This window comes from Chiloscyllium plagiosum, unplaced genomic scaffold (assembly GCF_037043375.1).
Source record: "Chiloscyllium plagiosum isolate Xiang-an unplaced genomic scaffold, Cpla_swu_hap1 HiC_scaffold_10, whole genome shotgun sequence".
Lineage (NCBI taxonomy): Eukaryota > Metazoa > Chordata > Chondrichthyes > Orectolobiformes > Hemiscylliidae > Chiloscyllium > Chiloscyllium plagiosum.
In genome coordinates this window covers 78764993-78792723 of record NW_028270148.1, presented here as the reverse complement: position 1 = coordinate 78792723, position 27731 = coordinate 78764993, and the positions used below count along the sequence as shown (strand labels likewise).

Sequence of the window (27731 nt, the reverse complement as noted above, 5' to 3'; positions counted from 1 at the left end):
CCCGAAATGTTGACTCTTCCGCTCCTGAGCTGCTGCCTTTCCTGCTGTGCTTTTCCCATACCATGCTTTTTTGACTCTGACTTTCCAATGTCTGCAGTCCTCACTTTCAAATCACAACAATTTTCGATTATGATTCTGTGAGAAGGAGCAAAGCTTTTTGGTTCCTGTTTTAGTATTTTTCCACCATCAGTGGGACTGGATGAGAGACCCTACTGTTGCAGTGCACTGAGTATGGAGCCTGAAACATTTATACAGTCTGGAAAGAGGAATTCATGGTGGGGAGGGGCTGTGTACACATTTGTGTGCGGCTGAAGCTTTGGCGATGGAGAAACCCGAGAAACCCCGCCACATTGAGAAACCATGGAAGTGTGGCGACTGCAGGAAAGGATTCCATGTCCTGTCTGTATTGGAGACTCATCGGCAGAGTCACACTGGGGAGAGGCCGTTCTCCTGCCCTGAGTGCGGGGAGGCCTTCAGCAATTCCTCCCACCTATTGAGGCATGAACTGGTCCACGCTGGGGTGAGGCCATTCAGCTGCTCCGAGTGCACGAAGGGCTTCACTCACTTGACCCACGTCGTGGCCCACCGGTGGGTCCACACCAGCGAATGACCCTTCCGCTACCCTGAGTGCGGGAAGGCCTTCAGCAATTCTTCCCACCTGCTGGCCCATTGGCGGGTCCACACCGGGGATATGCCCGTCAGCCGTCTCAAATGTGAGCGCAGGTTCATGTTGACCTGCAACTTGTGAAGGCACTAGCGGGGGCACCAGTGCTCCCAACAATCGGATTCTGCCGTTGACGCTGCTGTGGGTCACCCCCAAGACTGAACCTCTTGCCCGTTCTGACAGTGGGTGCGGTGGGAGAGTTGGAGGGATTTTTTTTGTTTTCTGCTGGTCTTCACCTGCCACCCCATCACCACGATGGCTCAAGGGTGGCACAGTGGCTTAGTGGTTAGCACTGCTGTCTCACGGGGCCAGCGATTTGATTCCACCCTCTGGGTGACAGTCTGTGTGGAGTTTGCACGTTCTCCCCTCGTGTCTGTGTGGGTTTCCTCTGGGTTCTCCGGTTTCCTCCCACAGTCTAAAGGTGTGCAGGTTGGAATGAATTAACCAAGCTAAAGTGTTCAGGGATGTGTGGGTGTGGTGCATTTGTCAGGGGGAATTGTAGAGTAATAGAGTAGGAGAATGAGTCTGGGTGGGTTACTCTTCAGAGGGTCGTTGTGGACTTGTTGGGCTGGAGGGCCTGTTTCCAGACTGTAGGGGTTCTCTGATTCTATAATATTCCAAAACAGCCTGTTGACTACTCCCTAAGAAAAATATTAGCTTGAAGTCAAGGAAGCCATCAAAACCTTGAAAAATGACAAGGCCGCTGAACACAATGGAATACCAGGCGAAAGTGAGGACTGCAGATGCTGGAGCTCAGAGTCAAGATTAGCCGGATGCTGCCTGAACTGCTGTGCTTTTCCAGCACCACTAATCTTGACTCTCAATGGAATACCAGCTGAGATGTACAAAATTGGAGGTAACTTGCTTCATTACCAATTGCATCAACTTCTCATCATGATCTGGATAAATGAAGATGTACCAGCAGACTTTAGAGACTCAGCAGTTGTTACTAAAGGAGAGGCAATCGATCTGAATGCGGAAACTGTCATGGAATTTCCCTGTTAACAACAGCAGGAAAGATCCTCACCCATGTCATGAACACTCCGCTCAAGCTTTTAGACAAGATAGGTGATAGATGGATTCTGCAGGTGGCCAGAAACTAAGTGTCCTTGTGATAGATATTGGACAGATGTCAGAGGTAGTTTCTTTACTTAGAGAGTAGTAGGGGTTTGGAACACACTGTTTGCAACAGTATTAGATTCGCCAACTTTAAGGGCATTTAAATGGTCATTGGATAGGCATATAGACAAGAATGGAATAGTGCAGGTTAGATGGGCTTCAGATTGGTTCCATAGGTCAGTGCAACATCGAGAGCTAAACAGCCAGGGAATTCCTAGAGGCATGGCACTCATCCACTGATTCAATCAACAAGCACATCGACCTGGACCCAATATATCGGCCACTGCAGCGGACCACTGGAACTGACAACCGGAAGCAGCGGATACAAGTCACTATAAATGCTGGAGGAAACACCACAGAAGCGCTTCACAGGAGGCTCCCAAGCACTGAGGATGTCACCTAGACAGGGGACGAAACGTCTGCAACACAAATTCCCAGCTCGCGAACAGAACCACAACAAGAGCACCCGAGCTACAAATCTTCTCCCTAACTTTGAAAACCTCTCTTCTGCTGTTAAATACATCCTGTAGCCTTATATCCCAGTGACAGATCATGTTAACAGTTTTCAAAAAGATGTACTCTGCTAGCTTTAAATTCTAGAAACAGACGTGTCCTGTAATACCATCAGCTGGGAACATAACATCAACACTCTCCCCATAATCCTCTTGTAGCTCTCTTCTTCTCCAACCCCCTGAAATCTCATCACTCACACCCCACTTGAAGCCTCCTCTTCCCTTCCACACCTCTCATACCTTCCTGATCCCTCCTCTCCTCTTGTAGCCACTTTCTTCCTGCCCCCATATCTAATGGAGGGGATCTCCTAGACCTGGCAATGGATGATCCTCAGCAGACAGCCTCTCCACCAGATAGACCACCCCCCACCTGTACCTGGCAAAAGTCTACCCATGACTGAATGAATGGCATCTTTAATCCGTACAAAAGGCTACTCTGTCAACTCACTCAGTCAACTATGCTGCCTTTCTTAACCTCTTGCTGTTCTATCAAATAGCAGCAAATGTGGGAGAGAAACACTCTAAAATTGGAAGATAATCCTTGGCCATCCTTACTATTGAATTTTCAAGGTTTTTGAGAAGTTGCCCTCCATCTTCATATAATTTGAGTGCTGGTTACACAAACAAAATAAAAATAAAAAGCGAAGAAAGACCTTTCATTTTTTTCCCTCATTTATTCTGACCTCATGACTCACACTTCTACCTCTACAATACTGTCGAACCCCACTTTCTGCTGCACATATGAGAAGTCCCTTCTTTATAATACCAGTCTTAAACCTCCCCTTAGGGGAGGGGAGAGCGGTGAGTCCGGATGGGGTGCTGTTCGGAGAGTTGGTGTGGATTTGATGGGCCGACTGACCTACTTCCGGACTGTGTGGATTCTATGAGAAAGTGAGGATGCACATGTTAGAGATGAGAGTCAAAAAGTGTGGCAGGTCAGGCAGCATCCTAGGAGCAGTGAGGTCTGCAGATGCTGCAGAGTTGAAAGTGTGTTGCTGGAAAAGCACAGCAGGTCAGGTAGCATCTGAAGAGCAAGAAAATCGAAACGCCGATTTCCCTGCTCCTCGGATGCTGCCTGACCTGCTGTGCTCTTCCAGCAACACACACTCAACAGCATCCTAGATTCAGGAGAGTCGACACTTTGGTGTAAGCCCTTCATCAGGAATGTGGGGGAAAGGGGCTTAGAGTTAAATAGATAAAGGGTGGGGGTGCGGGTGGGGGTGGAGGGGGGGGGAAGGTAGCTGGGAAGGTGATAGGTAGATGCAAATTGGGGGGTGATAGTGATAGGTCAGAGCCGGATGTGGGGCAGAGAGGTGGGAAGGGAGATGTGCAGGTAGGATAGGTCAAGAGGGCAGTGCCCAGTTGAATTTGGGATGAGGTGTGGGGAGGCTCCGCCAGTCATCGAGAAGAACATCTCATCTTCCGCTATGACACCCTTCAACCACACAGCATCAACATCGACTTCATCAGTTGCCAAATCTCCCCTCCCTCTACCTCGTCCCAGATCTAACCCTTCAACTTGGCACTGCCCACTTGAACTGTCCTACCTGTCATCTTCCTTCCCACCTATCTGTTTCACTCTCCCTGCTGATCTACCAAATCGCCCCCATCTTCATCTACCTATTACCTGCCCAGCTATCTTAGATGGAAATGTGTTGCTGGAAAAGCGCAGCAGGTCAGGCATCATCTAGGGAACAGGAGAATCGACGTTTCGGGCATTAGCCCTTCTCCTTTCTGGAGTCTGTGATTTGTATGCAAGTCGGATTAGAATGCAAGGCAAAAAAAAGGAGTCGCTTGTAAGTTCAGGAAATAGTCGTATGTCAGATCTTTAAAGTTACATCTTTGTATGAATTTGCATTCATATGTAACAACATTTGTAAGTCATGATTTGGAGGAGCCAGTGTTGGACTGGGTGGAAAAAGTTTAAAAATCGCACAACACCAGGTTATAGTCCAACACGTTTATTTGGAAGCACTGGCTTTTGAAGTGCTGCTTCTTCATCAGGTGATTATAAAGCAGGATCATAAGACACAGAATTTTTAGCAAAAGATTACAGTGAAAGAATGATCCCTAGATGCTGCCTGACTTGCTGCGCTTTTCCAGCAACACATTTCCATCTCTGATCTCCAGCATCTGCAGACCTCACTTTCTCCGCCCAGCTATCTTACCCCAACCCACCCTCCTATTTATCTCTCAAACCCCTTTCCCCCGCCCCCACATTCCTGATGAAGGGATAGTGCCCGAAATGTCAACTTTCCTGCTGCTTGGATGCTGCCTGACTTGGTGTGCTTTTCCAGCACCACACTTTTCGACTCTGTAGGGATTCTATGAAGAATATCCTGACTCATTGTCTATCTGCACCTAATCCAAGAGCACTTGTTTAAATGTGTTTCGTGCACATTTATAAACTTAAGTCCATTAAATGCCTTGAGTTATGCAGAGTAGCAAAATTGCTCTTTCTCTTTCCCTTTTCAGCGCCTCATTACAGCCATCTGCTGGGGTCACCGTGACTCACGTTTGTTCCTTGCTTCTGGACCTGCACTATATGTTGTTCGAGTGGAGCATAGGATCGCCAACCTGCAATTATTGTGTCAACAGGCTATAGCGGTTTCTCTACGTGACGAAAAAGACTTCAGTAAATTAACACTGCCACCTCGCCTTTGCTCGTATGTCACTGCTGCTTTTGTATCAACAATAAAGGTATGTTTTTTTTATTTTTACTGACAGCATCAAGAATTACATTATTAAAAGTTAAGTATTAAAAATGTTACTTTTATTTTCGCAGCAGACATGATATACTCCATTTCAAGGATTCACTTGCAATCCTTACAACGAGAATTAGATTTTATTGTCACATTTACTCAAGTACAAAGATATAGGAGTACTAAGAAAAGTGTACACTATTGCCACTCCCAGTGCCATCTTAGGTCTAAAGGTACCTATGTACAAGATCTTAGGTACAAAGTGAAAAAATAAGGAAATATAGTTAAAAATCAAGATTAAAGTATGAGAGCAAGAACAATCTTCCTAAGTGTCATACTTGGTGTTCTTGATTAAACCATAACTCAACATTTTCAGTATGGCTTGTAGGTTGTGAATGGATTCCTTTCTGGAGTCTGTGATTTGTATGCAAGTCGGATTAGAATGCAAGGCAAAAAAAAGGAGTCGCTTGTAAGTTCAGGAAATAGTCGTATGTCAGATCTTTAAAGTTACATCTTTGTATGAATTTGCATTCATATGTAACAACATTTGTAAGTCATGATTTGGAGGAGCCAGTGTTGGACTGGGTGGACAAAGTTTAAAAATCGCACAACACCAGGTTATAGTCCAACACGTTTATTTGGAAGCACTGGCTTTTGAAGTGCTGCTTCTTCATCAGGTGATTATAAAGCAGGATCATAAGACACAGAATTTTTAGCAAAAGATTACAGTGAAAGAATGATACATTGAACATCAAAAGGTGACATCTCAGCTCAGACAGTGCCTTAAAGGTGTGAGGTTAGAGTCTGTCTGTATCCCAATCTTGAATCAGACTAGTTCTATTTCCAAAGTGGAATTAACAAATATTACCGGGATTCACTGCCTGCATTGACTGCTTGCAGGTTCTGCATTTTTTTCAGCAAAATAGAGTGCATCTGCAAGTACAAATTCACCCAATTCATTGCAGGTAGTCAATCCATGTAATATTTATAAATTCTACTTTGGAAATAGAACCAGTCTGACTCAAGATTAGGATCCAGACAGGCTCTAACCTCTCACCTTTAAGGCATTGTCTGAGCTGAGGTGTCACCTTTTGTTATAATACCTTAAATTATCTTGAGAATGTGACTTAAAAAAGTTCTGAGATTTGTTCTATGTGTCATAGTATCACTGTAATCTTTTGCTATCAATTCTGTGTTTTATGGTCTGCTTCACAACCACCTGATGAAAGCTAGTGCTTCCAAATAAACCTTTTGGACTATAACCTGGTGTTGTCTGATTTTTAAATTTGTAAGTCAGGCATTCATAAATTGCATACTTTCTGAAATGATGCTTTTGAGATATAATCACCCTCCGTGTAGTGTTTCTTTAATTAACAACAAATAGTCAATTAACTACTTACTAGATAATATTTAGTTTGGACTGGGATCAAGAGCTGCAAGGTGGGATTAGGCTGATCTTTTTGAATGGATTTGATGGCTGAAATGGCATCTTTATATAGCATAAATCATACCAATTCACTGCCAACTCATGCCTGCTACCTACCCTTAGCTGATATACACGTCATATCAAATGCACTTCATACCAACTCGTGTTTTCATATAAATTTAATCACTATAATGTCTATACAGAACTAATGAACTCTGTATTAGAAATGGATTATGTGAGAATAACAAAGTGAGAATAACAAACTACATGTGCTGGACTTGTTTTTATTGTGCTTAAGTTAACATTGAGCCAGTGACAAAGTAGATTACAGGGGGAGAAATAGATCAATCAAGTCATGTTTTCTTTGTTTTTTGACAATCTAACAGAGTCTGGACTTTCACCTGCATGCTGTATTAAGGCTAAGACAATTCCTCTGACCAAATTTAACCTCCAGTATTGTTAAGGTCTCGGACTTTGAAGACTCCTTGTTCAGGCTGTCTAAAAGCTATACTGGCGAATTGGCGGTGATGTTGGATTGCATTGTCAACATCTACTTTTACTGAGAAGCAGCTCCCAAAATATGTGAAATGGTATATTGTGTCCAGGGCTGTCCGCCGATTTTGATGGCCAGGAATCACTGTTGTCTGGCAGGATTAGTCAGTAGAGAACCTTTGTTTTCAGATGTTGACTTTGGAGAGAAAAATATTCTGTTTCCATTAGATGGTATCTCAGTAACTAGGGTCCAAATTTCAAGATTGTCAGTAAGACTGCTAGATCTTTACAGGCCATTTAGCTTGGAGCAGCAACAGTCGGGAGCCAGGGAGGGAGACAGTAATCAGTAACCCTATAAATCTAGTACAGTGCAGATTTGGGCCTGAAATAACTCTACAGAGGCCAGTATCCTGTCACAAAGTGACCTTTTATTTTTACATGGAATGTCCTTGACACTGATCCAACTTTCTCGGAGCCAGCTCTCAATTTGAACAAAACCTCTGACATCTGTTTATTTTTTTTTTCTTTATTCAATTTCCACCACCAGGAAGATAGGAAAACACCCGGGTGGCCAGTGACAAACACTACCCTTCACATCAAAGGGCAGTGCTGTGTGATCAAAACAGTGAAGGTGAGGGTAGGGACTAAATCAAAATAGAGTTGGAGGGAGAAATGATGCACTCCACTCCCTGCGGCACCCACCTCTCCCTGAACTCCTCCAGGGTGTTAGTGGACACCGCGTGCTCCTTCTCCAAGGACACCCGGGCCCTAACGTAACCGCGGAAGAGGGGCAGGCAGTCGGTCCTAACGACCCCCTCCACGGCCCGCTGCCTGGACCTGTTGATGGCCAGTTTGGCCAGGCCCAGGAGCAGACCCACGAGAAGGTCTTCAGACGTGCCCTCCTTCCTCCGTACCGGGTGCCCAAAGATCAGGAGCGTGGGACTGAAGTGCAGCCAAAAACAGAGGAGAAGGTTTTTCAGGAAATCAAAAAGGGAGTGCAAACGCCCACACCCAATATATACATGGTCCACGGACTCCACAGCGCCACAGAACAAGCAGTTGGGTTGGGAGTCCGTGAACCACCGCAACCTGCAGTTGCAGGGGACTGCTGCATGCAGCACCCTCCACTCCAGATCCCCGAGAGAAAGGGGGAGGACTCCCACGTATTCAGCCCTCCACTGGGGATCCCCACCGCCCGGTGGCAAATGGGCACGCCAAGGCGTGTCCGGACGGTGGATGAGGGAGAAGAGGTGGACGGTGTGCAGCAGCAGTCTATACAGGGCTTTCCTTTTTATATCCCTAAATGACACAAAATTAAAATTCCGGAGGCGGCTCAGGTTGTGGGGCACAGGCTCCTGCGGGAAGACATCTGTTTTTTTTTTAAATTACCAATTGTTTAATTGATAATAAAATGGATCAATTTTCATACGAAATCATTTAAAGTAAATCCAGCAGAAAAGAACTCAACTTATAGCTGGGGAAGTATCAATGCTCCATGTCATTTCTTACAGTGTACCCCTCAAGAGGAATGACAAGCATTACCAATGATTGAAACTCTGCAGATGCAAGACATCTATTTATATCTGTCAGACAGGGCTCCCTGATTGGACCAGATTCATTGCCCCCATCAGGGTACTCATTCTGTGAAGTCCACCTTGCTGACCTTGTTAATACAACTACAGGATCTAGTCCTTACAGGCATTTAGTTAGGAGCAACATCAGTTGGAGGTGAGGAGGGACACAGTAACCTCTAAACTGCAGGAATACTGTGAGAATCTTCAGTGCAGCTCCTGTTGATGTCATAACTTGAAAAGGTGAGAAAGGCTCCTAATTGGTGAAGGTCTTTGGGAATTACTGCTTAATCCTTTCTTATCATACAGATTTAGAGCAGTGTGAACTTAATTATAGTTAACCTTCTCACAACCTTAGAGTAGGAAGCCGAATATTCTAAGGCATTAATTGTAAATTTCAGCAATGTCAAGAGAGGCCCATCGAGCAGAATATGTAGCTTGTCCTATGTGGGGAGCCCTGGATGCTGCCACTTTCCTAGATGATCACATGTGCAGGACGTGCTCCAAGCTGCAGAAACTGGAGCTCGGGTTCTCTGAGTTTGAGGAATTTGGCGCATCTATGAAGCTGAGTTTTGTGGACAGCATGTTTAGAGAAGTAGTCACATGGATGCAGCTTAGGGGACTAGAGGAAAGAAGGGAATTTGTGATCAATAGACAGTCCAGAAAGAGTAGGAGAAAGTGAGGACTGCAGATATTGGATATCAGAGCTTAAAAATGTGTTGCTGGAAAAGCGCAGCAGGTCAGGCAGCATCCAAGGAGAAGGAGAATCGACGTTTCGGGCATAAGCCCTTCTTCAGGAATGAGGAGGGTGTGCCAAGCAGGCTAAAATAAAAGGTAGGGACTTGGGGGAGGGGAGTTGGGAATGCGATAGGTGGAAGGAGGTTAAGATGAGTCGCTCCTCCTCCAGGCGTCGTGTTGCCATGGTCTGGCGATGGAGGAGGCCAAGGACCTGCTTGTCCTTGGCAGAGTGGGAGGGCGAGTTAAAGTGTTCAGCCACGGGGCGGTTGGGTTGGTTGGTGTGGGTGTCCCAGAGGTGTTCTCTGAAACGTTCCGCAAGTAGGCGGCCTGTCTCCCCAATGTATAGGAGGCCACATCGGGTGCAGCGGATGCAGTAAATGATGTGTGTGGAGGTGCAGGTGGATTTGTGACAGATATGGAAGGATCCCTTGGAGCCTTGGAGGGAAGTGAGGGGGGAGGTGTGGGCTAAGTTTTGCATTTTTTGTGGTTGCAGGGGAAGGTGCCGGGAGTGGAGGTTGGGTTGGTGGGGGGTGTAGATCTGATGAGGGAGTCGCGGAGGGAGTGATCTTTCCGGAACGCTGATAGGGGTGGGGAGGGAAATATATCCTTGGTGGCAGGGTCCTTTTGGAGGTGGCGGAAATGACGAAGGATGATCCGATGTATCTGGAGGTTGGTGAGGTGGTAGGTGAGGACTAGTGGGGTTCTGTCCTGGTGGCGATTAGAGGGGCGGGGTTCAAGGGCGGAGGAGCGGGAAGTGGAGGAGATGCGGTGGAGAGCATCGTCAACCACATCTGAGGGGAAATTGCGGTCTTTGAAGAAGGAGGCCATCTGAGTTGTTCGGTATTGGAATTGGTCCTCCTGGGAGCAGATGCGGCGAAGGCAAAGGAATTGGGAATATGGGATGGCGTTTTTACAGGGGGCAGGGTGGGAAGAGGTGTAATCTAGGTAGCTGTGGGAGTCAGTCGGTTTATAGTATACATCCGTGTTGAGTCGGTCGTCTGAGATAGAGATGGAGAGGTCTAGGAAGGGGAGGGAGGAGTCTGAGACAGTCCAGGTAAATTTGAGGTCGGGGTGGAAAGTGTTAGTAAAGTGAATGAACTGTTCAACCTCCTCGTGGGAGCACGAGATAGCGCCGATACAGTCATCAATGTAGCGGAGAAAAAGGTGGGGGGTGGTGCCAGTGTAGCTGCGGAAGATGGACTGTTCCACATATCCAACGAAGAGGCAGGCATAGCTATCCAACAAAGAGGCATGGGCCCTAGCTATGCCTGCCTCTTCGTTGGACACTCGTATAGGCCCTAGCTATGTCTGCCTCTTCGTTGGACACCCGCATGGGCCTGGCTATGTTAAGGGTACAGCTACTTTACTGGGAGTGTATTATAGGCTGCCAAAGAGTTAGCAGCAAATAGAGGAGCAAATATGTAGACAGTTCACAGGTGGGTAAGAATAGTAATTGGATAGTTATGCTGGGGGATTTCAACAATCCCAACATAACTTGGAATAGTCACAGTGTTAAGGGTCCAGAGAGGGCAAATTTCTTGAAAACCAGGAGAGTTTTTGTATCAATAGATAAAGACCCACCAAGTGATGGCGCAGTGCTGGATCTGGTTCAGGGGAAAAATGCCAGACAAGTGTTCTTTGTGGCAGCAGAGAACCATTTAGGTGATATGGTTCAAGCATGGTTCAAATTTGTTCTGGACAAGGAAAAAAATGGCTTGCAGAAGATAGCTTTGGACTGGGGGAAGGCAGATTTTCTTAAAATACAGCACGATCTGACCACAGCTGACTGGAAAACAGCTCTTTGCAGGTAAGTCTATAACAGAGCAGCAGGGGGTATTCAAAAAGGAGCTGGAGAGTGTACAGGTCCAACATGTACTCTTCAGAGGGAAATGTAGGAGCAATAAGTTCAGAGACTCTGGATGTCTGGGATGATTCAGGAGTGATGAGGAAGAAGAGAAGCAAGTCCAAAGGAAGTAATTCAGCTGCAGCCCAAGAGAAATGTAAAATGTGCAGCAGGGAACTTAAGAAAGCAATTAGAAGAGCAAACAGTCGGCATTAGAAAGGACTTGTGAACAATGAATAAGGAGAATCCTAAGATACGTTATAAATACATTATAGGGAAGTGATAGAGACAAGGGGCCAACTTTTGTGTGAACCTGCAGGATATTGGAGGGTATTAAATGAATGCTTCTCTTCAGTCTTCACTTTGGAAAAGGAGAACGTAGGTATGGAATTCAGGAAAAGGAACTTGCACAGTTTTATGCAGGAAATGTGGCGCTATAAGGAATTCTGTCAGGCTTGAAAACAGAGATTCCCTGGCCTGGATGAATTGTATCCCAGGCTGCTGTGGGAAGCAGGGCAGGAAATTACAGGGGCTCTGACAGAAACTTTTAATGCCTCTGTAGCCATGGGGAAGTACCAGAAGACTGGAGGATGGCTAATGTGCTTCTACTTTCAAAAGGGTGATACAGATGAACCAGAAAATGACAGACCTGTCAGTCTCACATCAGTGGTAGGGAAACAATTAAAGAAAATTCTAAAGGAGAGAATTAATACTGACTTGGAAAAGCGTGGGTTAATTAGAAATGGTCAGCATGGCTTTGTAAGAGGGAGATCATGCAGAACAAATTTGTTAGAAGCTTTTGAAATGTGAGCAAGTCTGTGGATGAGGGATGTTCAGTCAATGTAGTTCATACAAATTTTAGCAAACCTTTTGAGAAGGTTCCACATGGGAGATTGAGAAGGGTAAAGCACATGGAATTGGAGGAACTTGCGAGACGGATCAGGAACTGGCTTAGTAATAAGACACAAAAGGTAGTGGTAGAATGCTGTTTGAGTAACTGGAGACCAGTGTTCAGGGATGTACCTGTAAAGATCAGTACTGGGACACTTATTGTTTGTTATATATATATCAGTGATGTGAATAGGATAGTAAAGAAGGCATATGGGACACTTGCTTTCATCAGTCATAGCACCGAGTATAAGAGCAGGGAGGTAATGTTAGAGTTGTACAGAGCATTGGTCAGGCCACAACTCTAATATTGTGTGCAATTCTAGTTGCCTTACTACAGGAAGGATGTGATAGCACTAGAGAGGTGCAGAGGAGGTTCACCAGGATATTACCTGGGATGGAGAAATTGAGCTACAAATACACATTAGATAAGTTTGGATTGTTTTCCTTCAGAGTAGAAACGACTGATGGGAGTTGTAATTAAGGTGTGTAAGATTATAGGGCTATAGACAGGGTGAATACAAACCAGCTGTTTCCTTTGGTTGAGAGGTCAATCACAAGAGCGCGTAATTTTAAGGTAAGGGGCAGGAGATCCAGAGGGAATCGGGAGGAAAAACTTTTTCACTCCGTGGGTGTTGAGAGTCTGGAATGCACTGCTTGGGAAGGTAGTGGAGGTTAGAAACCTTACAATCTTTAGAAAATATTTAGAGGAGTACGTGAAATATTATTCAAAGATATCGGACAAGTGCAGGAAATTGGAATTAGCGTATCATTAGTGTTAGTTAGTGCAGGCACTTTGGACTGAAGAGCATTTTCTGCACTGTATGAATCTATGGGATGAGGAGAACCTCTTTACTCAAGAATGGGAATGCACTGCCTGGTAAAGCGGTAGAGACGGATTCCCTAGGAAGTTTCAAAAGAGAGCCATATATTTGAAAGTGATGAAGGGGTGTCAATGTCCTGTTGCAATCGACAGCCCTCCATACTATCCACCACTCCTCCAATCTTGGTGTCATCAGCAAACTTACTAATCCACCCTTCAACTTCCTCATCCAAATCATTTATAAAAATCACAAAGCGGAGAAGCCCAAGAACAGATTGCTGCAGGACACCACTGGTCACCGAGCTTCAGACGGAATATTTTCCATCCACTATCACTTGCTGTCTTCTTTTGGTCAGCCAATTCTGTATCCAGACAACGAGATTTCCCTGTATCCTATGCCTCCTTACTTTCTGAATGAGTCTACCATGGGGAACCTTACCAAATGCCTTAATGAAATCCATATACACCACATCCACTGCTCTACCTTCATCAACATGTTTTGTCATATCCTCAAAGAATTCATCAAGGTTTGTGAGGCATGACCTGCCCCTCAAAACGCTATGCTATCTCTAATTGAGCTATGATTTTCCAAGTAATCGTAAATCCTGTCTCTCAAAATCCTCAGATGTAAGACTGATTGGTCTGTAGATCCCAGGATTATCCCCATTCCCTTTCTTGAACAAGGGAATAACTTTTGCTGTCGTCCAACTACTCCAGTGGACAGTGAGGAAGCAATATCATCACCGAAGGTGCAGCAATCTCTTCCCTCGCTTCCTGTATTAATCTTAAAAATCACACAACACTAGGTTATAGTCCAACAGGTTTAATTGGAAGCACACCAGCTTTCGGAGTGACGCTCCTTCATCAGGTGATAGTGGAGGACTCGATCGTAACACAGAATTTATAGCAAAAATTTGCAGTGTGATGTAACTGAAATTATACATTGAAAAATTGATTGTCTGTTAAGCCTTTCATCTGTTAGAATACAGTGATAGTTTCACTTCTTTCATGTGTAAATCACAAAACCTTTTTTTTTAAAGCTGCATTCTCGGGTTAGCTGTTAACAATGGTGATAGCTAGACAATATGTTGAAGGTGTTAGCCCCCTGTGTTCTCTGTCTATGACCTGATGTTTAGATTGATTCTCATCTAAAAAGTGAGATAACAGAGTTTTACATAAATTCATGCAGTTTTTGAGCTCAGAGTTCTACATGAATGTATGCAGTTTTTGAGCAAAGTGCAATGTAACTCTGCAAGTACAAATTCACCCCACAAAATATATGTGTGCATGTGGGTCTTTGTCTGTCTGTGTGTGTGTGTGTGTGTCTGTCTGGGGTGGGGGTTTTGAGTGTGAGAAAGTGTGTGTGTGTGTGTGTGTGTGTGTGTGTGTGTGTAGTGAGTGCAGAGTGCCCTAAGTCTGTGAGGGGGTGCGTGTGGGAGCGTGTGTCTATAAGGGTGTGTGTGTGTGTGTACCTGTGTCACATGTGTATGTGAGAGTGTGTGTGTGTCTAGTGCAATGGTGATCACCTGTAATGTGACATGAACCCAAGGTCCCGGTTGAGGCCCTCCCTATGGGTACCGAACTTAGCTATCAGCCTCTGCTCGGCCACTTTCCTCTGCTGCCTGTCCTGAAGTCCACCTTGGAGGATGGTCATCCGAAGTCTGAGCTGAATGTCCTGGACCAGTGAAGTGTTCCCCAACTGGGAGGGAACCCTCCTGTCTGTTGATTGTTGTGCGGTGCCCATTCATCCGGCATCTCCAAATCATGTATTAATCTTGGGTATATCCCCTCTGGCTCAGGGGACTTATCTATCCTTATATTTTTCAAAATTTCCAGCACATCCTCCTTCTTAACATCATTCTGTTCAGGCATATCACTCTGTTTCACGCTGTGGTCACAAAATGTCAAGGTCCCTCTCAGGAAAAGCAAAGTATTCATTGCTGACCACTCTACCTCCTTCTACTCAAGCACAAGTTCCCTTCCCAATTCCTGATCGGCCATACTGTCATTCTGGCCATCCTGTTGTTTCTCACGTAAGTGTAAAATGACTTTAGGTTTTCCTTGATCCTATCCACTAAAGCTTTCTCATACCCCCTTCTAATACTCTGAAGTCCACTCTTCGGTTCTTTCCTTGTAACCCTCTAGAACCCTGTCTGATCCTTCCCTCTTCAACCTTAAGTAAGCTTCCTTCCACTTGACTAGATGTTCCATATCCCTTGTCACCCACGGTTCTTTCAACCTGCCATCTCTTCCTTGTCTCAATGGGACAAACCTGTCCAGCATTATCAGCAAGTGCTCCCTAAACAGTCTCCAGATTTCTGTTGTGCATTTCCCTGAGAATATCTGTTCCCAATTTAGGAGCCCCAATCCCTGCCTAATAGGGCTGTAATGCTCCTTCCCCCAGTTAAATACTTTCCCATACTGTCTGCTCCTATCAGTCTCCAACAGTATAGTTAAGGTCAGGGAGTTGCTGTCCCATCGAAATGCTCTCCCACTGAGCATGGTTTGTTGCCAATCACCCAATCCAATATGGCCTTCCCTCTAGGCCTATCTACATATTGAGTCAGGAACCCTTCTTGGACACAACTGACAAAAACCGCTCCAGCCAAACTATTTGCTCCTCCGTGTCTCTTGTTGCTATTTTGGGGGCCTGGGCTGATAAGTGGCAGATGATGTTTAACCTGGAAAGTATGAAGTGATTCATTTTGGAAGATCGAATTTGAATGTAGAATACAGGCTTACAGGCAGGATCTTGGCAGTGTGGAGGAACAGAGGGATCTTGGGGTCCATGTCCAGCGATCCGTCATAGTTGCCATCCAGGTTGATAGGGTTGTTAAGAAGATGTATGGTGTGTTGGCTTTCATTAGCAAGCGGATGGACTTCAAGCACCGTGAGGTTATGCTGCAACTCTATAGAGCCCTGTTTAGACCACACTTGGAATACTGTGTTCAGTTCTGGTCGCCTCATTATAAGTAGGATGTGGAATCTTTACTGAGGGTGCAGAGGAAATTTACCAGGTTGCTGTCTGGACTGGAGGGTATATCTTATGATGAAAGGTTGAGGGAGCTAGGGCTTTTCTCATTGGAGCAAAGAAGGATGAGAGGTGGACAGGATGATGAGAGGCATAGATTGAGTGGATAGCCAGAGACTTTTTCCCATGGCTGAAATGGCTATCATGAGGAGGGTGACTAGAGGAAAGTGTTGGGGAGATTTCCAAGGTAAGTTCTTTACAGAGTGGTGGTGCGTGGAATGCATTGCCAGCGTTATTAGTAGAGTCAGAAACATTAGGGATATATAAGCATCTCTTGGATAGGCACATGGAAGATACTACAATGGAAAGTATGTAGTTTAGTTTGATCTTAGAGGAGGATAAAGGGTCGGCACAGCATCAAGGGCCAAAGGGCCTGTACTGTTTTATGTTAAATGTGGAGGGCTATTAAAAATAATACTGAAGAGTTGGACCAGCTGGATAGCTCTTTTGGAAGCCATTACAGACATGATGGGTCAAATAGCCTCATTCTGTATTGTAAAATTCTCTGGTTCTATGTTTAATCTGAGATCCATTCTCTCATATGCCTCTCTGAACATGTCAGTGATATCCTTCCTCATAATTGTGTTGATTTTACTCATTTACTAACAATGTTTGGTTCCTTTTTGTCTGTTATTTATAATTAATGAATACCCCTTGATGTTAGAACCATGGAAACTAGGAACAGGACTTAGCCTCTTGGCCCTTTAAGTATTCTGCATGATTCATTTATTACTATGGTTGATAATCCAATTCAGCAGCCTGCACCCTCCTTTCCCCCATATCAAAGAACAAAAAACCTCCACAAAAACAGGCCCTTTGGCCCACCAAGATTGTGCTGACACATGCATTTCTAAACCAAAAAAATTTTTCTTCTCTGTGCTTTGTAATACTCTATTCCTATCTATTCATAGAAGATACCTTTTAAATATTGAGCTTGTGTCCGTCACCTTCACAAGTTCTGATAATGCATTTTAGGCATTTACCACCCTCTAAATAAAATGTTTGCTCTATCATCTCCTTTAAGCTTACCCTCTTTTACCTTAAAGCCATGTCTCCCAGTAATTGACATTTCCACCCCAGGAAAAAAGACTGACTATCCATGCCTCTCATAATTTTGTAAACTTCTATCAGGTCCTCTCTCATCCTTCGACAGTGAAAACAAACCAACTTTATCAATCTCCTCAGAACAAATACCCTCCAAAGCAGGCAGCATCCTAATAAAGAATTTTTTTCTGAAGCCTCCACCTTCTGTGGGCGGCACGGTGGCACAGTGGTTAGCACTGCTGCTTCACAGCGCCAGAGACCAGGGTTCAATTCCCGCCTCTGGCAACTGTCTGTGTGGAGTTTGCACATTCTCCCTGTGTCTGCGTGGGTTTCCTCCGGGTGCTCCGGTTTCCTCCCACAATCCAAAGATGTGCAGGTTAGGTGAATTGGCCATGATAAATTGTCCATAGCGCTAGGTGAAGGGGTAAATGTAGGGGAATGGGTCTGGATGGGTTGCTCTTTGGAGGGTTGGTGTGGACTTGTTGGGCCGAAGGGCCTGTTTCCACACTGTAAGTAATCTGATCTAATCTTCTTCTTGTAGTGTGATTGGAATTGTTTGCAATATTCAAAATGTGGCCTAACTAAAAGTCTGTACAACTGCAACACAACTTGCCAATCTTTATACTCTGTGCCTGACTGATGAAGGCAAGCATGTTATGTGCTTTCGTGATGTTCTTCTCCACTTGTGTTGTTACCTTCAGAGAACTGTTGACCTGTATGCCTAAATCCCTCTGTATGATGATACTACTAAGTGTACTGCCATTTATTGTATATGTCCCTTCTGCATTAGATCTTCCAAACTGCATCACCTCTCATTTTTTTGGATTAAACTCCATCTACCATTTCTCTGTGAAAGACTTCCCATGTCTACACATCCTTGAAGGCAGCAAAATCACAAAAATATTATGGCGCCGAACGAGACTATTTTGGCTCAGTGTATCTACACTAGTTTGTTAAATAAATGTCAATCTCTTGGTTTTTCCACATTTCCTTGCATGTTATTGTCATCCAGACAATCTTCCAATACCCTCTTGAATGCCTTAATTGATTCTGCCTCTTTCACATTTCCTGGGAGTGCATTTCATACCCTAACTTTTTGCTGATGAAAAAGACTTTCCTGACTTCACCCTTGCTTTTGTTGCACAATAAATCTGTGCCTTGTAGATTTTATGAGTGGGAATATTTTATCCCTATTTACTCTGTCCAACCCACTGAAAATTTTGAAAAGCTCTACAAGATCTCCTCTAGCCTTTTTCTCACCAAGGAGAACAGTTGTAACTTTTTCAATCAGTCCTGATATTTGAAATCTTTTTCGTCCCTGGAATCAATCTTGTAAACTGACTTTGCACACTCTCTGATGTACCACAGAATCCCTACATTGTGGAAACAGGCCATTTGGCCCAACAAGTCCACTCTGACTATCCGAAGAGTATCCTACCCGACCCATCCCCCTACCCTATCTCTGTAACCCTGAATTTCCTGTGGCTAATGCATCTAATCTACACATCTCTGCAAACTATGTGCAATTCAGCATGGCCAGTCTACCTAATGCTCACATCACTGTGGGAGGAAACCAGGGCACCCAGCAGAAACTCATGCAGACACGGGGAGGATGTGCAAACTCCGCATAGACAATCACTTGAAGCTGGAATCGAACCCGGATCCCTGATGCTGTGAGGCAGCAATGCTAACCACTGAGCTGCTGTGCCACCTTACTGCCCTATATGATGTGCTTACATCTTTCCCATCATGTGCTCACAATTTTACACATTACTCCAGTTGAGATCTAAAGTTACTGGATATTCTGGAGGGGAAGGGTGAACAACCAGTTGTCATGGTACATGTTGGTACCAATGTCATAACTTTATAAAAAGTATGAGGTCCTAAAAGGAGAATATAGGGAGTTAGGAATTAAATTGAAAAGTAGGGCATCAAAGATCATGATCTCAGAATTACTGCCAGTGCCCGTGCTAGTTAGAACAGAAATTGCATGATGTATCAGATGAATGCTTGGCTGAAGGGATGGTGTGAGGGTGAGGGCTTCAGGTTCTTGGGGTTTTGGAACTGGTTCTGGGGGAGTACAAACTGAATAGGTTATACTGGGCAGGACTGGGGCTGATATCCTAGGGGGAGTATTTGTGAGAGTGGTTGGGGAGGCTTTAAACTAAAATGGCAGGTCATGGGAAATTATGCAAGGAATGCACATAAATTATGAAGGGCACAGATAGGATAGACCGCAAGAAACCTTTCCCTTTAGTAGAGGGATTGATGACCGGGGCATGGATTTAAGGTAAAGGATAGAATGTTTAGAGGAGATGTCAGGAAATACTTTATCACCTCTTGGTTGGTAGGATTATGAAGCTCACTACCGGTAAGAGTGGTAGAAGCAGAAATTCTCATGGCATTTAAGAAGTGTACCAAGGAATACAAGGCTTTGTTCTGGAAAATGGGATTAGAAGAGTTAGGTGGTCATTTTTGATCATTGCAGAAAGGAAGACAAAAGTATTAAGTAAGTGAAAAGAGACTGCAGTAATAAGCTTGGGGATCATATAAATTGATTGTAAATGTTTCTGTAAGTCTGTGAAGAGAAAATAATTGGTGAAGACGATTGTTGGCCCCTTATAGTCAGAAACAGGAAAACTTGTGATGAGAAACAAAGAAATGGCAGACAAATTAAATACATACTTTGGTTCTGTGTTCACAAAAGAGGACACAAGTAATGTTCAGTGTCTATATGATTAGATTAGATTCCCTACAGTGTGGAAACAGGCCCTTTGACCCAACCAGTCTACACCGACCCTCTGAAGAGTAACCCACCTTAGACCCATTTCCCTCTGACTAATGCACCGAACACTATGGGCAATTTACCATGGCCAATTCACATGACCTGCACAACTTTGGATTGTGGGAGGAAACCGGAGCACCCGGAGGAAGCCCACGCAGACACAGGGAGAATGTGCAAACTCCACACAGACTGTAGTCCAAGGCTGGAATTGAACCTGGGACACTGCTAACCACTGAGCCACCATGCTGCCCTAATATGAGTAAAGTAGGGGAGCACAGGGTTTAATGAGAAGGAAATACTGAAGGAAATCAGATTTAGTAGTGGGAAAATGGTATTAGAGAAATTTAGTCCGATAAATCCCTGGACTCTGATAATCTCTATCCCAGAGTTCTTAAGGAATTGTCCTTGAAGTAGTGGATGCATTGGTGGTCACCTCCCAAAGTTCTGGAGACTCTGGAATTGTTCATGCATTGGAGGAAAGCTGATATAATCCCTCTAAGAAGGTAGGCAGAAGGAAAACTGAGATTTATAAAAGAGTCCCTTATAAAATAATTAATAGTTGAGTATTTGGGAAATAGTGGCAGGATTGAACATTCAGCATGGAAAGGGAGATCATGCTGGGCAAATTACTGGAACTTTTTAAGGATATAACTAATAGATTTGATGGAGGGGAGCCCATAGATATGGTTTATTTGGACTTTCAGAAGGCTTTTGACAAAGTCACACATGAGATATTGGTCTGTAAACTCATAGGATTGGGCTAATGTATGGATTTGGGTAGAAAATTGATAAAAACCAAAGCGCAGGAATACACAGTCTTTCTCTGGATGGAAAGTAGTGACTATTGGGGTACTGAAGCAGGGATCAGTGTGTATCCCAGCTATTCACAATACAAATGGATGATTTAGATGAAGGAACTAAATGTAATACTTTAAAATTTGCAGATGGCACAAAGCTGGATATGAGGAGGATTCAGAGATGCCGCAGTGACAGTTAGACAAGCTGAGTAAGTGGGCAAATACATGGCAGATGGAGTATAATATGGATAAATGGGAGGTTATCCACTTTGGTAGGAAAATAAGAAGACATTATTAGTTGAATGGCTATAAAGTGAGAGAGGGGAATATCCAGTGAGACATAGATGTCCTTGTGCACTAATCACTGAAGGTAGGCATGCTGAGTTGCTAAAGGAGGCACCTTCATAGCAAGAGATTTTGAATACAAGGGCAGGAATGTCTGGCTGCAACTATACAGAGCCTGGATGAGACCACACCTGGAATATTGTATGCAGTATAGACTCCTTATCTGAGGAAGGGAGTGGTGCAAAGCTTTACCAAATTGATTATTGTGATAGCAGGACTGATATCTGATGAGAGGTTGAATCAATTAGGATTCTTTTTGTTGGAGTTCAGAATAGTGAGAGGTTATCTGATAGAAACCTATAAATTATAACAAATGGACAGATTAAATGCAGGAAGGATGTAGCCAATGGCAGGGGAGTCCAAAAGCAGCGGTCACAATCTAAGGATATGGGGTTAAGAATTTAAGACTGAAATGAAGAAATATTTCTTTATCCAGAGAGCAATGAGCCTATGAAATTAACTATTACAGGAAGCAGTTGAGGCCAAAGCATTTTATGATTCCAAGAAGAAGTTGGATGCACTTGGGGTTCAAGGGATCCAAAGATATGTGGAAAAAGCTGGAATGACTATTGAGTTGGATGATAAGCCGTGATCATAATGACTGGTGGAGTAGACTTGAAGGGCCAAATTACATACTCCTCTAATTTTGTAGTTTCTATGTTAAACCTGCTCCAGCTTGACAAATATCCATTGACAATTATTCTTTGTTTTCTGTCACCAAATCAATTTTGTATCCATGTTGCTATTGACCCTATTATTGCATAACCTATAACTTGCCTCACAAGCCATCAAACCATTCTATTACCTTTTCAAAAGATTCCAGCAAGTTAATGAAAATTTGCCATTAGAAATCCGTGCTAACTCTTCCTAACCACTTTTTTCTATGTAACTACTAATTATCTCCTGAATAACTGCCTCAAGGCGCTTCACCACCACTGAAGTTAAACTGACTAGTCAACTTGTCAGCATTTCTTGAAAAGACAATTTTGCAATTCTACAGTCTTCTGGCACCTCCCCTGAGTCTCGGAAAGACTGAAAATCTGTGGTCAGTGCATCTGTAATTTCAATCTCTTCGCCTTCAAAATCCATAGATGCCTCTCAATCTGGTCCTCGTCCCTTGTCAACTTTTAAATATCAACAATCTATCCAACACTTCTTCCATAACAATTTTGTATCCTGTTAGTGATTGAGTATCCTCTTCTTAAAGCAGTTGCATCAAGACACTATTCAAAAGGGCCACAACACACTGCAGTACACCAGAACTGCAAAAAGAGGAAGAAGAACACCTATACAATGTATTTGCCAAAAACGGATACCCGCGCAATTTTATCAACAGATACCTAAGGGAAAGACAACGGAACGAGGACATGCCGCAACCCAAAGGACTAGCCACACTACCATACGTCAAGAGCATTTCCGAGCTGACAGCCAGACTACTGCGACCACTAGGACTCATAACAGCACACAAATCAACAGCCACTTTCAAACAACAACTCACCAGGACGAAGGACCCGATACCTAGCATGAGCAAAACCAATGTAGTGTACAAAATCCCATGCAAGGACTGCACAAAACACTACATAGGACAAACAGGAAGACAGCTAATGATCCGTATCCATGAACACCAACTAGCCACGAAACGACACGACCAGCTATCCTTAGTAGCCACACACTCAGATAACAAGCAACATGTGTTCGACTGGGACAACACTACTATTATAGGACAAGCCAAACAGAGAACAGCCAGGGAATTCCTAGAGGCATGGCATTCATCTACAGATTCAATCAATAAGCACATCAACCTGGACCCAATATACCGGCCACTGCAGCTGACAGCTGGAACGGACAACCGGAAGCGGCAGATACAAATCACTATAAATGCTGGAGGAAACATCAGAGAAGTGCTTCACAGGAGGCTCCCAAGCACTGAGGATGTCACCGAGACAGGGGATGAAACGTCTGCAACACAAATTCCCAGCTCGGCGAACAGAACCACAACAACGAGCACCCGAGCTACAAATCTTCTCACAAACCTAGGACACTCAGATAAATTTGCTAATAAGGTTTATGGAATCCTTTAATCCTCAAGTCATTGAAAACAAGCGAAGGAAATTATGATGGAGCCGTGGATAATATTATTTAGGCTATAGTTGGAATACTGGGTACAGTTCTGGTCACTGCACTTTGGGAAGGATGTGATTGCACAAAAGAGTGTGGAAAGGAGATTCATCAGGTGGTTGCCTGGGCTGGTGTGATTCACCTCTGAGGATAAATTAGATAGGCTGGGGTTCTTTTCCTTAGCAGAGAGACTGAGGGGGTCTAGACTGAGGTGTACAGAGTTATGCAGGACATAGATAGGGAGGAATCTTTATCCTTAGTAGTGGCATCAATAACCAGGGTCACAGTTTTAAGATAAGGAGTAGGAGGTTTGGAGAGTATTTGAAGTAAGTTTTTCATGAGTGTATGGTGGATATCTGGAACTCACTGCCTGAACGATGGGAGAGACAGGAATCCTGAAGACATGCAACGAGTATTTGAATGAGCATGTGAAATACGACATATGGAGATTGTTGCTGAGAAATAGCTTTAGAATAGATGGGTCCATGATGAATGGCACAGTCACAATGCATTATTGGGCTTTTTTTCCTTGCTATAAGTTCTTTGACCTTAATTTGAACAGTATTTTGCAATTGGCTGTCCAAATGCGAAATTATGGTTAATGCTTAAACGAACAATATTGTTGTAAAATTAGGGCTGGAAGTTTCAATAAAGACTGCTTAGAATTTGGAGTTTTGCAATACTAATAAGCTTTACACAATGTTTTCAATTTTTTCGATTTTATGTATCTCATTCAATGTTTCAAAGTTTGAAAAATGTTTTTGTAACATTGTTTTGGTTCAATTTCGTATCTTGTAATGGTATTATGGTGAACAATGACTGAATCATAGATTTTTTTTTAACTAAAGGAAACTTTTTGCCCTTACCTAACTTTGCTTTCAGGTGAATTCAGGCCCAATACTCTCTGGAATGACCTTTCAAAGAATCATTTGATTTAAAATGCTATAAAGTCTAAGAAGAAGAACGAAATTGGACAGAATACCCAGCATTGACATTTGCAAACACAGCCCTGTTCACTCTGCAAAGTCCTCACTGCTAGCATCTGAGGGCTTGTGTCAAAATTGGGAAAGCTGTCCCACAAACTAGTCAAGTATCAGCCTGACAGTCCTATTCACTGAATTATACCTTGGGGGAAAAAATTCCAGATGTTTCCATACTATCTCTGGATATGTGCTGTCAGGCAAGCAACACTGGGATATGTAGTTGGAGGGAGTTTCCATGAGAATACTCAATATTGACTCCAGCTAGGATGTCCTATGGCATCAGGTCAAACATGCACAAGGAAACCTGATTTCTACCTATGCTTATTACTATCTTAGCTAATGAAGCAGTAATCTGACTGTTGAGTGTCAATTGAAGAAGGACAGAGGATAGCAAGGGCACAGAATAAATTCTGGGTCGGAGACTCTCTGGGCCTTCACATTTACAAAAGTATATGAGTGTAAAGTGACAGTATGGCATTATAGAACACTTGTAAATATGGAGTCAATGGAAATTATGGTGAAAACTTTCCACTAATTGGATTCATTTTTTACACAAAAGATGATGTCTGTGGTTGTTGGAGGTCAGACAATTCAGCTCCAGGACATATCTATGAGTCCTCAGGGTGATGTCAGCCCAACTGTCTTCAACTAGTCCATCAAAGACCTTCTTTCCAGCATTATTCCTGATTGTACAATTGTCAGCGAACATCCCCAATGTCCAGCACCATTCATTGACTCCTCAGAATCTGAGCCAGTTTATGTCCGAATGCAGCAGGTCCTGCAGAACATTCGGGCTTGAATTGGTTAGTGGAAAATAACGCTCATGCCATACTAGTATCAGGTAACAACCGTTTCCAACAAGAAAGAATCCAATCAGTTCCCCTTAATGTTAAATAGCATTTACCATTGCCACAGTCCCCACTATTAACCTTCTGAAGCTTACCGTTGACCAGAAGTTGAATTAGACCAGCTATTTTGTAACATTGGCTAAGAAAACAGGTCAGAGTCTGGAGTGAGTAACTCCCTAGCTGACTTTCCAGAGCATATCCACCATCTACATGGCAGAATTCAGGAATGTGATAGAGTATTGTCTATTTTCATGGAGGGTGTAGTTCCACAACACTGAAGAAGCTCTACACCACCAGAGAACTAAGTAGACGGCTTGTAGATTAGTGGTGCTGGAAGAGCACAGCAGTTCAGGCAGCATCCAAGGAGCTTCGAAATCGACGTTTCGGGCAAAAGCCCTTCATCAGGAATAAAGGCAGTGAGCGTGAAGCATGGAGAGATAAGCTAGAGGAGAGTGGGGGTAGGGAGAAAGTAGCATAGAGTACAATGGGTGAGTGGGGGAGGGGATGGAGGTGATAGGTCAAGCAGGAGAGGGTGGAGTGGACAAGTGGAAAAGGAGATAGGCAGGTACAACAAGTCTGGACAAGTCATGGGGACAGTGCTGAGCTGGTTGTTTGCAAGTTTTACTTGCACATCCACTAATATCATTTATTGTATCCGTTGCTCCCGATGCGGTCTCCTTAACATTGGGGAGACTGAACGCCTCCTAGCAGAGCGCTTTAGGGAACATCTTCGGGACACCCGCACCAATCAACCACACCGCCCGTGGCCCAACATTTCAACTCCCCCTCCCACTCTGCCAAGGACATGGAGGTCCTGGGCCTCCTTCACCGCCGCTCCCTCACCACCAGACGCCTGGAGGAAGACCGCCTCATCTTCCGCCTCGGAAAACTTCAACCCTAGGGCATCAATGTGGACTTCAACAGTTTCCTCATTTCCCCTTCCCCCACCTCACCCTAGTTCCAAACTTCCAGCTGTCCCCATGACTTGTCCAGACTTGTCCTACCTGCCTATCTCCTTTTCCACCTATCCACTTCACCCTCTCCTGCTTGACCTATCACCTTCATCCCCTCCCCCACTCACCCATTGTACTCTATGCTACTTTCTCCCTACCCCCACTCTCCTCTAGCTTATCTCTCCATGCTTCAGGCTCACTGCCTTTATTCCTGATGAAGGGCTTTTGCCCGAAACGTCGATTTCGAAGCTCCTTGGATGCTGCCTGAACTGCTGTGCTCTTCCAGCACCACTAATCCAGAATCTGGTTTCCAGCATCTGCAGTCATTGTTTTTACCTAAGTAGACGGCTTGGTTGATATCCCATTCACGACCTTCAACATTCACTCCTGACACAGTCAGTTTCCGCTACGAGATGCATTCAAGGCTTCAACAGCATCTTCAAAACCAATGAGCTGTATCACCTAGAAGGACAAGAGCAGCAGATGCATGGTTACTCTATCACCTGGAAGTTCCTCTTGAAGCTATACACCATCCCTGACTTGGAACTATATTGCCATTACTTCTTCTTGGAACTCTCTTCTTCACAGCATTGTGTGTGTCTCTGGACCACATGAATTTTGCACTTCAAGAGACTTCATCACTGTCTTCTCAAAGGGAATTAGAGTGGATAATAAATATTGGTCTGGACTTCAATGTCCTCATCTCGAATAAACAAATTTTTTTAAAAAAGTTACTGAGATTTGCTTGTTGAGAAACAGAGTAAATATTACTGACTTATACTGTATTAAAATATCTTTGCAACTTGACTTAGGAAAAATGAATTTGGTTACAAATCTAGTATTTTTCAAATGCTCGTTGTTTAGTTGTACTGCTGCTTGGGCTGATCAGTCTTCTGTGGTGTGGAGGTGCCATTGTTGGACTGAGATGGACAAAGTTAAAAATATCACAACACCAGGTTATAGTGCAAAGGATTATTTGAAAGTACAAGCTTTCAGAGTGCTGCCTTCGATCATGTCTCAAATTTCTCTGCAGCAATTAAAAACATTTGTTAAATTGACTATAGGCTTATAGTCAAACACAGAATAAGAGCTGTGTCATCAAACAGGCAGGTGTTTCATACATTAGAACATGTATTACTTTGGTCTTTGCTCTCTATCTGGACAGGTAAATCTTAGCAAAATGCAGAACCTGATCTGAAGGTCATTTGAACATGAGGGAATCCTGAACAATATTAGCCCCAAAATTGCAATCTTTCTTTACTCAGTCTGATGTCACTGTAGATGATTCTTTCTTTCATTTCACAATGGAAACATTTTGTGATCTGGAATAGTCTCAGTGGGTGACTAATTTTTGAAGAAGGGGGAGCTGTATGCTTATCATATCGAAGGATTTGATTAGGTCTTCAAAATCAAATGTGGAGGCTTAAGAAGAAAGAAAGAACAAAGAAAATGTATAGCCCAGGAACAGGCCCTTCGGCCCACCGAGCCTGAGCCGATTCAAATTAATCATCTAAACTTATCGCCCTAAGCATCTGTATCCCTCTGCTCCCCACCTACACATGCATCTGTCCTGACGCACCTTAAATGAATCTAATATGCCTGCCTCTACTACCTCTGCTGGCAATGCGTTACAGGCATCTACCACCCTCTGCATACTTTCCGCGTGTATCCCCCTTAAATGTTTCATCTCTCACCTTGAACGCGTAACTTCTCATTATTGAATCCCTCACCCTGGGAAAGAGCTTAACTCTATCCACTCTGTCTATACCCTTCATGATTTTGTAGACCCCAATCCCTCCTCAACCTCCTTTTCTCTAGTGAAAACAATCCTAACCTCTTCAACCTCTCTTCATAGCTCGCACCTTCCATACCAGGCAACATCCTTGTAAACCTTTTCCGCACCCTCTCCAAAGCGTCCACACTCTTTTGGTAATGTGGCGACCAGAACTGTACACAGTATTCTAAATGTGACCGAACCAAAGTCTTGTACAGTTTTAACATGACCTGCCAGCTCTTATACTCAATACCTTGTCGGATGAAGGCAGGCAT

The 27731-nt window shown here is 43.9% G+C and overlaps 1 protein-coding gene across 2 annotated transcripts in view; it reads left to right on the top strand.

Moving 5' to 3' along the window:
* The window catches only part of tulp4a (TUB like protein 4a), a 392269-nt gene that overhangs the window by 148499 nt on the left and 216039 nt on the right, over positions 1 to 27731 (top strand). For both annotated transcript variants that reach the window (XM_087991477.1, XM_087991476.1), the window contains one exon: positions 4771 to 4995. In XM_087991477.1, coding sequence (XP_087847603.1) covers positions 4771 to 4995 — 225 coding nt within the window. The remainder of the gene's footprint in view (positions 1 to 4770; positions 4996 to 27731) is intronic.